General features: G+C 38.8%; 1 protein-coding gene across 1 annotated transcript; it reads right to left on the bottom strand.

The window, feature by feature from the left end:
- Positions 1-695: 695 nt before the first annotated feature.
- On the bottom strand, positions 696-8,780 carry LOC139735446 (protein dispatched homolog 1-like). The gene is made up of 5 exons (XM_071646204.1): positions 8,627-8,780; positions 7,718-7,832; positions 6,379-6,502; positions 5,494-5,701; positions 696-3,601 (listed from the first exon to the last, which is right to left on the bottom strand). Exons 1-5 carry the CDS (start codon positions 8,778-8,780, stop codon positions 696-698), a joined length of 3,507 nt encoding a protein of 1,168 aa, XP_071502305.1.
- Between the last annotated feature and the right edge of the window lie 2,738 nt (positions 8,781-11,518).

Raw genomic sequence — 11,518 nt, forward strand, 5'->3', positions numbered from 1 at the left:
GAAGCAATGAACACTACAAGACATGTCCTCTGTATTAATAAAATTTTTGATTTTATTCTTTCAGTCACTATTACCATCATCATAATCATACTAGTCTTGTCAAATTGGACTCGACATTAGGAAGACCTACGCACTGATAATGAACGATTGATAATATTTAGCGCAAAATTACGTAATATCGTTTGTTTTCCCTTTCAACAGTGATGGGCGACACACAATTTCTAACTTAACGTGTCTCACAATCTCACGCAAACTAAAACACAATAAAAAAAACTGATAGCTATTGCAAAAGAATTGACACTATTGCACACCTTTTAAATGAAACAACCTTCAGCATAAAATGTCTCATAAGGACAAACACCATCGAGTCATAAGCATCTTCTAAAGCATGGATCCCTCCTTTTTTATTTTGAGAAAACCATTCTTTACGACAGTAATATTTCATCAATGTTAATCGTTTCTCGTCTGTTCGGTAAATTGGAAAATCGAGCACGATGTGGTCAAATTTTGATGGGAAAGCTTGCGATGTACAATTCCTGATTAAAGTGAAACAAAGAACAGTTCTGCTCAGTTTTATACCGTTGTCACAACAACCTGAAGTCTAGATTCGGAAATATGCTAAATTTACTAAGGGATTTTTAAGACAAGATACAGACATATTTAATCACTAGTCTGAAGTGCTCAGTTTCTTCCTGTTATACATCGACAACTTTTATTGAACATCTACTTCCCAGATTGTTATTATCAACGGTATCGATTTTACCGTTACCTATCGGTGCAGTTGTCTCCGATAATTCTTGCGGATCCTCTCTGTCCATCTCATAGTCCACGGAGTGCTTTATTGTGGCGTCGGTTCCTTCAGTTTGCCGATCCACGGTGAAGATTACAGTTCTTTTACTGCTGTCGAATTCTCTTTGTGCATTCCCGATGCTGAAATGGGGATTGCTTTTTATTTCCACGCAGTCTTGCCAAGCATGCACTCCTGTACCACTTATGTCGACTTTATTCTCGTTTGCACATATTTCTTCATGCCCTCTCGGAGGTTTCTCTATGTCGATTGAGTTTAGTCTGCGATTTGACAGGGTCTTACGACAACAATCTCTGGAGAACTGTGCGAACGTCCCTTCGGGACCTATAGTGTAGCAGAGCGATATAAACAGAAATGTTCCGTAAACCCAGCTCAGAGTCATGACAAGCATTAGAAAAGTTCCAAGCTGTAGATAGCTGAGTACCACGGAAGGCATCATCAACGCACCTGCAACAAACGTGGTGAGAGCCGCCAACGTAATAGCAGCACCGACAGAGCTCAGTGCGTATATTGAGCGCGACTCCTTGTCGGTCGCGGTTGCTTGACGGTATGAGACTCCGTAGTGAATCGTGAAGTCCACTGAGAGACCAACGGCTAGTGATATGATTATAGACTCAAAGATATTAAGCTCCCAACCGAGAAGGACTACCGAACCGACGACAACAAAGACGGCGCAAGCGATAGTGAACATGGCGTAGACAGTGACCAGGAAGTTTCGAATCGTCAACAGCAAGACGCAGGCAGCAATAGCTAGCGACAGGCCTATGGAGAGTGGGGTTCCAAGAGCTAGTCCACGCTGTAAATCGAAGAAGTAAAGTTGTCTTGTACCAGTACTGATAGACCATCCATTCCTCAGTCCCTCGGGAGCAGTTTCCATTTGATTCTCAACCCAGGTATTCATGTCCGACCAAAATTGGTCCGTGGCAGCGTAGTCCTGGGATTCCTCTGTATTTGTCAAGAAATAAATGTTCATGGCAACAATGTTGTCATCTGCATCGAAGCGTAGACCTGGAGATGTGTAATCACAGGTTGATAATTGGCATCGCACTTCATGATACAAGATGACGCATTGTCTGAAATTACTGGCAGAGTATGGAAAGTTTGTCTGGCCGCAGCAAGGGGAGAGGTCCCCTCCAGTCACAGGGTTTATACAAGGGCCTTCCATGAAGTCTCGAAAGGAATCCATGAAGCAATATTCAGACGTGGAATTCACTTCGCTGTTGTGAAAAGTGGAATTGCGGAAATCGGCACAAAGGTTGTACATCCACTCCTGGTGTGTTTCCGATGAAAGATTAAAGGTCTGATCCATGACTGTAATTCCCTTTGAATCTGGATCCCAGTGGTTTCCGTTGTCCAATGGTTCTATGCCCCACACAATGAACGCTGGCATGTAGTTGACGAGGTCACTTTCAAAGGCAAACGTTGGTCTGTATATCTGGTCGTACTGTTCCAGAATATGGCTGGTCCTGAATACTTGGAAGTGGGACTGAGATGGTAACCGTAAGCCTGGCGCAACGTACACAACACAGATGGCACCGATGCCAAGTCCGGAGAGGACGATGATGCACAACAGTCGAAATTTGCTGATGATGATCGGCAAATACACGAGGAAAAGCTTGTTGCCGGCCTTTGCGACGCCATTGTAAAGCTCCCCAACCGAAAACCAACATGTTAGGCATTTGTTGTCGGTCGCAGTTCTGTTTCCTGATTTATTGAGAAAATATTTGTCATGAATTACCACGGCTGCAGGTATCCAGGTCAGTGTCAGAATAAAGTTCACTAAGATGGCTGTGCCAGCGAAGACAGAGAAACAACGAATAGCAGTGATTGAATTAACAATGCCTGCGTAGAGAGCTGACGACGTGGTAAGACTAGTGACAAACATAGTGGCCGAGGCATGTCTGAGAGTCTCACGAAAAACGCTCTCTAGATTCTTGCCCCTATTTACAGTATTATTCTTCGTGAGTTTCCAGATGTCAACAAAGACAAAACAATCGTCGGCTCCGATGCCAATTATCAGCACAGTAGCCAGGATGTTAATGTAGGGGAAGAAAGGTAGTCTAAAAACGGTCTTATAGAGGAAGTAGGCAACGAGAATAGACATGAGCATACCGACGATTGTCATTGATGTGATGAAGAATGAGCCTACGTAAATCCAAATGATGAGAACTACAAGTGCACATCCAACGCCGATGAAGACTGAGTCAGACAATATATACTCGCGGAAAAGATCGATCTTAAATCCCGCACCGATGGCGACAACACCTACCGCCTCACTGCTTAGGGATGAACCGCCCATATGATCATCATAGAAGGAGCGAGTTTGGTTGCTTGCGTAGTCGAGAGGAGGCAAAGCCATAGCAAACTGAAGATCAAAGCTTCCATCTGTCACAGACGTGAGGAAGTCGGCTGGAGTGAGATAATGGAGTATGATGTAAACAACAGAGCCATGAGATGAGCAGTTCGCTGGTAAATCAGTACAGTTGTGATCGTCCGCAAAACATCCTGCCGTGTAATTCTCGACACACTCTCCGAGCAGCTCTTGAACCAACAATACGTCTTCCTCATCTATATCCACACAGGAGTCCTTTCCAGTAATAAGAGCTGTAAGATGACCCAGTGACAAGGTCGGACAACAATCCCCATTTGTGTCTAGATGGTCACAAGTCTCGTTGAAAGTGTCTTGTGTGCGATAATTGTCATTGTCGTGTTGGCAAACAGCAATCATGGCGTCCTTTGTAAACATGCCCTGCCTTCCCGTTGACTTGTATACCATGCGAAGCCGATCTGAAACTGTAACGATTGATATCGAAATTGAGGTCAAGCACGAATGATCCTAGGAATGATGAATTAGAATGAAATAGTGATTGATTTGTATACTCCAATCTGACATCTACTCAATAGTATAAATTCTTTCATCTTAAATGACAATAGGCCTATACGTACAAATTTGATTTATCCCCTTGAAATAGAAGTACGCTTTGATTTGCTTTCTACCAGTATATCAGGGTTCAATGCTTTCGCCGTACATGATCATAGTAAGAATGTCATGTTTATTTCATGTATATTTGTATATTATATATATATATATATATATATATATATATATAATATACAAGTATATATATATATATATATATATATATATATTTGATATGTCATTGTAACGTTTAAATACTTCCAATTTTGTAATTGATTTTGCAGTGTTTGTCTTCTGCCAAATAAAATGATAATATAGGTTTTCCCGGCCAATTTCGCACTTTTGTCAGTCCATTTGATAAAAGGTTCATTCAATTTAGCGAAAATCCTCGTCACTGCACATTCTGTCATTCAAAATTGCAAGTTGGTCGTTCAATTTAGCATTTCGATCAATGAAATTTGCACATGTGCCATTCGAATTCGTAAAACGAGAATTCAAATTGGCACGTGCTCTTCAGTCATTCAAATTCGCCAACACTGGCCGAAAGGGGTAATTCAGTCATTCAATTTCGCGTATGGGCAGTCAAATTCCTAACATGTTCATTCAAATTAACGTCATGTTATTTCTTTTTTGAAAAGGTGATAACATTAAGACTTTTTTGTTTCATCCACTCACTGTTAAGCAGTAAAAGTAATTTTTACCATACATAACTCGGGTTTGTTGTTCTGTAGCGCCCCTTTTCTTTCATATATGTCATTTTAGGCCTACATGTACCAATACTACAGATTAAGTTCATCTTCTTACAGTCATAGCAGCACAAGTTAGATACAGACGTATTTCTCAAGAAGACAGAAAAAGAATTATAGAAACATTTGATGATCATAACCTTGACTTCCAAGAACTGGCCGACACACTCGGAATAAAGCACTCAACGGCCAGATAAGTTGTGGCCACATGATGCACTAAATCTTCAGACTGGAAGAATCACTAGGCACATTGAAGAAAAAAAAAACTGTTGCCAAAATCTCTCAAATAAGTACGAAAATATGAAATGTAATGACGCTTGCAAAACAGTAACTGCGTTGACAAAAAAAAAGAAAGAACCAAAGCATAAACATGCGTGCTAAATTGACTGCAAAAGATGTTAAATTGGATGCCCAAAAATGAATTTGAATGAACGAGTGCGGCATGTCCGTGATCACGTGACTATATCATTCTAAATTGAATGAACGAATAACGAAATGGTGCTAGTTTTACGAATTTCAATTGAAAAAGTGTTAATTAGAATGACGCTAAAGGTAATTTGAATGCTCCAAAATGAATTTGAATGAAGAGATCATAAAATTGAACTACCGAACATGTCATCTACGCTAAATTTGGCTAAATTGAATGCAGCAATTAGGAATTGGACTGACAAAAGTGCAAAATTGGCCGGGAAAACCTATAATACGACAGTCTAAACAGTGATATCATGAGGAAATTCACTTAAGGTCCACACACACACAAAAAAAAATACTTCGAAAATGATCTACTCCATCTTATTCCTAAACTTTTTTTTAATCTTATTTTTTCAACACATAATTGGGTATGTTCGACTGGACTCATTTGTGGAAATCAGGGAGAGAGCACACTTGCTCGTCCTATATGTATATACAAATGTATAACATATGAAGACAAAGGTGGGTAAGTTCATTAATACATCATGCAGGTATGAACAGCACATGGAGCATGAAAACAAGCTGATACTCTGTATGTGTTTACTTACGTGAATTCCCACATGTGCCGAGTTGATCAACTGTTCCGCTGTTGGTGGTGTCTCTCGTCGTACGATGGCCCGTCTCCTGTTCGGGACTGCGCCGTCTTCTGGTCCCGCTCACGGTCGATGGGTACGGATAGAACTGATCAGTCGCCTCTACGTAACGCTCGAAGGCCAGCAATCGCCCGCTCAAGTCCGTCCCTCTGGACTGGAATCCCTGTACGGAAATTGGGTGAAATCCCTTGCCTGTTATGCCAGACAATACTAGAGCGAGATTTACAAACCAAATATCTCCGTCCCTCGGAAGGTAATGCTTACTACCACCATTTTTAATTACTCAATTTATGGCGTTAACTTATTATTTGGGCAAATAGACCCATCAGTGCCCATTTTGAAAATAAACAAACAAACACTGTAATTGCAGTATATCGTTTAATGTCTGAATTGTACATTTTTTCAATGATAGAATATAAAAACATGAATTACAGCATTAGAGCAAATTGTGCGCTGTTAGTGAAATGTTCTTTAGAATGACACTGCAGTATCATTATGTATTATAGCTTTAGAAGTGTTGTTAACCTGCACACATTTGTTGTACCTCATTTATATGCATATACACATAAAACCATATATATATATATATATATATATATATATATATATATAACTAATCAATGCTTAAATTTGGAAGAAAAAAAAATCATATTCAATACATTACTATACAATACGATTGGTATCTAAAACGCTTTTTTTTTCACAAGGCTCAAAGCACTTACAAAATTACAACGGATTCAGTATGACAAGGAATATGAAATGCACCTTGTACGAAACAACATTGCAGTACACCGTACTGGATAGGTAAGTTTTCGAATCTTAGTGCAAGGGGTTGCTTACTTTTGAAGGATCGGAAAAGGACGGCAAGGCATTGGTAAAGATCCCGATGACGCCCGTACAAGTGGCTAAGGCGAAGACGAGGACGAGGACGAGTGACGGAAATCTCACCACAAGTCGCGCGTATCTGTGAGAGTTGAGATCGAATGATAAGACAATATGGAAGAAACATTAAAGAGGAAATCCATCCCCAAAAAATAAATTAACTTCAAAGGAAAGAGAAAATTATTCTCTACAGAACGATGAAAAATGACAAAAATCGGATAACAAATAAAGAAGATCCAGTACCAGAACAAGTATTTACAAATATTCAAATCAGCAAATTGACGTTGTCATGCTCTCACAATTTCTTACACATTTCGTTTACAGAAATGACAAAAATTTCAGCCATATGAATATAAAACTTGCCTTAAAACCACCCAAAATAAAAAAGAACAAATGATAACTCTGATATATTATGATATGGGAACATGTTATTACTTGTATTAGCTAAAAATTGCACTTCCCCCCGAATTTCATATATAATATACATGAAATGTGAGGGTATGACAGCATCAACCTGCTCTAATATTTGAATATTCATAAGGGCTGGTCAAGAAATGTTTTCCGAGAAAAAAAACCCCAGAACTTTCAAAATGTTATATATTCCCTTATTTTCCATCCAATTTTTGTCATTTTTGCATCATTCCGCAGCGAACGATTTTCTTCTTTTTTAAGCTATTCATTTTGGGTGGATTTCCTCTTTAAACGTGCGTCTTTTACAACAGTTTATGACACAAATAGATCTTGAAAAACGTTACACACAAAGTACATTCATAGCACACATGAACAAAGAAAAAGAAAACATTGCTTCAACTTTATTCACAAATCGTAATATCTAGGCCTACACGTGTTTTCGGTATTAGCACCACTCTCCAAGATTGATCATTGCTCAATTTATCATTATCATTGCTCAATTTCTACAAGGAACTCTTTTATACACCCTAGCCAAGAGGGGATTCCTAGGCAAAACCTCCCTCTTCCAAAGATGAATGCACAGGGCAGACCTTCGGGTTAAAAATCCATAGTCACTGACATGATTTTAATTACCCTGCACAAGAAAGGCAATGGTTTCAACTCATTTAAGTACCTCAGTCGTCCTACCTACGCATTTATCAACGATTCTATTGCTGAGTGTATCAGGGAAATACATTTAAGGACATAATTAACACCAGCTGAACGCATTCAACGAAGAAAATTTACATTACCTTCCTCTGATATATCATTATTTCTGATTTTAAAGTTTTGTGTTTTGATATCGAAAACGATAATATTCAGAAATGGGATAAAATAGACAACTCACGAAGCCTCAAAGCCGCTCTCCCAAACTCGTGTATCCACACCATCATCTCCACTTCCTTCTTGGTTCCTTCTGCCTGTATTCCAACCACTCAAGTGTGAATCTTGAGCCTCGACAGCTGGGTGGATTTTCATGGCTTGTCATGAAGTTTGGTGCTAGAGGATATAGGACAGAAAATGAAAATAGTCTGTCTTGCTCTGCAACAGCTAATGAATATGCAACTGGTCCCTCTCCTTTGTCCATTAAAGTATAAAAAGCAAATGAATATGTATAATCTTCTTCATGATTAAGTAATGATATATCACTGGATGACACTAAGTACATTTATAAACATAATGAAAACTGAAATCCGTCTACACGGATTTCACACGTATCAGGATATGATTTAAATTGCATGTACAATGTACGTAAGATATGATGTGCGATAATTGCAATAATGGTCAGATCAATTACGTGAATAAGTAAAGTGCTTAGACAATGTCCATATTTGAACTCATGGTTTTGAGGCTAAAAGACAAGGATATTATATATAACTATACTCCTTACAGAAGACGTCGATCGACAATCGGAGTTGATATTTTTTATGACAGATTACGACAGTCACTGACAGTAGTTAGAAATAATTCATCAAATGGGAAGATTTAAGAGAAGTAGATCACAAATTTAGAAATTAAGAAGAAGAAGAAGAAGGAGAAAACCTACCTCGCCTAGTTTGTGAAACAAATCTGAGCTGAGGAGATGAAGTTAAGTAACATTTGGAATGCAGCCGCTGTCAGTCGTATACGCAAAATGAAGATGGACGCAGTCAATGCTCTGAGCTATGGCGGCTAAATGTGAAAGGCCTTAGCCGGTAATCCAGACACGCATCAAGCTCTTGAGTTCCTATGTTATTTTAGCGTATGGCAAATTTACCGTCTCCATGAAGCAGGAGCAGAGTTTTGGCGTAGCTATTTGCTCGATGTCCGGTCTGCTTGCTTTGGCTTGGTCCCGCGCCTGACCGCGACGGGAGCCTAAGTCCGACGGCAAACAAGTGGTAGAAAGTTCGCTGAACTGGCGTCACTGTCATTACTTGCTGTTTCATGGCAGATTATCCGTGTAATTCGATGTATAGGCCTAACTCGTGTGTGCGTGTGTGTGTGTGTGCTCCGGTGAAAAAAAGTAGTCTCTTTTCGTGACGATTTGAATGAGAAAGCACAGAAAGTGACATAGAGAATGAAATGAATACCTTAATTATGCCTGGCGAAAGAAAGAAAACTCCATCAGCAGATATGAAAATGCTATATATATTTTCAAATCGCACTGTAAATGTCAAACTACAATTATTCTCGATGTTCTCATAGTGGTTGACCCGATAGCTAAGACTAAGCGCTAAAAGACTAAATGAATTGATGGACAAAATAATGATGATATAACATGCTTTTTTTCCCCATCACCAAGATTGTGTGTGTGCGTGTGTGTGGGGGGGGGGGGGTGGGCAACATGATAATATTTCCCCCCCCCCCCTCCCCATTATCTCGGTGATCCGGGAAAAACATATATTACACGTAGGCTGTTGGAACTTGCAGTAATACATAAAAAATATAATCGAGCGTATCAATTATCTTATAACACATTAATGATTTATTATTCAATTTCGCGCGATCACTTTTCCAAGATTATGCTGACCAAGGATGGTGAAATAGCGATACAAAATTTACAAGAAATATGTCAATTTGCACACACACGCAAAAATAAATTCATACATGGAGTACAAATGTACGAGAATAAAAGGCTTAGATCCAGCTTCTCTTGCCCAGCTTTCATTTTGTCATACATATTAAACGATGATGATGATGATGATGATGATGATATTAATGACAATAATAATGCCGAGATATCACCAGAGAGAATCTATGACCCTATTGAGATTCCAGGGCTCAGTTTTGAGATTTATTCGACTGAAAAAAAAAAATCTTATTCTATAGTACACCGCCCTGTTCCACTGACGACCACATGATGTTTGACTCTACGTCTCACTGCTTGTTTTTTTTTTTCACCCCAACAGGATATTTATCGCTTCCATAATTCAACATTTTATATCAAATTATACAAAAAGTGGAAAAAGAAAATACACTGAGCTTCAAAAGACGTTCTTGAGATAAAAAAAAAACACGAACTATTAACACAATATACTTCATTTGCTTTGGTAACTTATAATGTGTTTGCTTACTATTCAAATCTTCCTCTATTCTTTTACAAATTTCTCTTTCAAACAAATGTTGCAAATTAGTTTCACGACATTCTTTTCCGGTCTCACTGCTTTTTGGTATAAGTTAAACCAAGGAGATACTAGTACCTCTTTGGGTGTACCAGGAGTAACATCCAAAACATCTTAAATAATCTTATATCGTTATTCATCACACCTTTCCATTTCATTTCATTTCAATTCATTAATTAAGTTTCCAAACAAATCATACAGCGTTGTGTTAACAACATCCATCCATGACAATGCAAAGTAACACATAGATTATAAGGTATAAGTTCAGTATATACAAATAGCACAAAACACAAAATCAATTGAAACGAGATATGAAACTCGTCACGCTGACGAGTTAGGTGATACGCTTGGGGTCATCAGGTGTCGGTCATCTGTGATCGACAAAGAAAAGAATGTGATATAGGCACCTTGAAGTTATATTGAGCGTGCATGCAAAACCGTTTCTCTAACCACTCGGCCACGGGACATCCCCGGAAATGGTAAGGGAAAAAAGAAATGTATAGATATTACAGGGGGAAAAGTCAATGCCCACTCAACAATCGTGGCTGCGTGAACATGTATTGCATTGCTAGACAGAAATGCGGCCTTGTAACGACTGATGTCGCTATGCCATTTCTGGCAACTTGGGAAAAATACGCGCCGTAGACATAAAGCCTATAATCGGCTGGTTTTGATACCTTGCCTTTAATCACAATTTTCAATGTGATGACGTCATCAAAGTACAAAACAATGACATGGTCTTGAAAGACAATTGTTCAAAGTACAACACCTCCGTCGTCGTCATTACATACTATGATCGGTTTGACAAAGTCAGCCTGCAAAATTTTGCAGCAGTCGAAGCAATGTGGTCTCCAACACAAAAAAGAGGGATATGGTGTGTGTCTGTGTGTCTGTGTGTGTGTATAGGTGCGTTTATATACGAACGTGATTTCTACATGGACGAATATGTGATACAAAATTGAAAAAAAAGTAAAATAGCTAAGTATTTTGTTTCGTGATCTTGTGGGGTTCGAACCCGCAACTTCACGTCTCTGAGACGTCGCCTTTAACCACTCGGCCATACGTCTCGGCGAGAAAATATGAGGAACGTAAACTTATGTATGTGAAAGCTGAATCGGGAATCGTTTTGTCCACATTCCATTCTCATTTTCAGTTTTAAACTGCAAAATTGTCAACCTGATGAGGAGATTTCGAAGAAGAAAATGCATGATTATTGCAGCTTATTGTCTCAGCTACAACATACTTAAGTTTCAGAGGAAATGAAGCAGAATCAGCTGAGATAAAGGTGCTTAAACGTTGTCAAGTCAATGCATGGTTTTAAAAAAGATCCCCTCCCATAGACATTACACGTAAACTTGTCCGATTTTGCATCTTTACCTTTAATCACAATTTAAGGTATGATGACGTCATTAAATTTCAAAACCATGACATGGACCTGAAAGGCAAATGTTCAAAGTACAACATATCTGAATTTGGGATAATATTGAGCTTAAACAACAGAGATACGAGCAAATGAATGTCAGAAACAGTACCTCAAAAAAATTAAT

This window comes from Diadema antillarum, unplaced genomic scaffold (assembly GCF_040938485.1).
Source record: "Diadema antillarum isolate AM-2024a unplaced genomic scaffold, OU_Dant_1.0 seq00000580_RagTag, whole genome shotgun sequence".
Lineage (NCBI taxonomy): Eukaryota > Metazoa > Echinodermata > Echinoidea > Diadematoida > Diadematidae > Diadema > Diadema antillarum.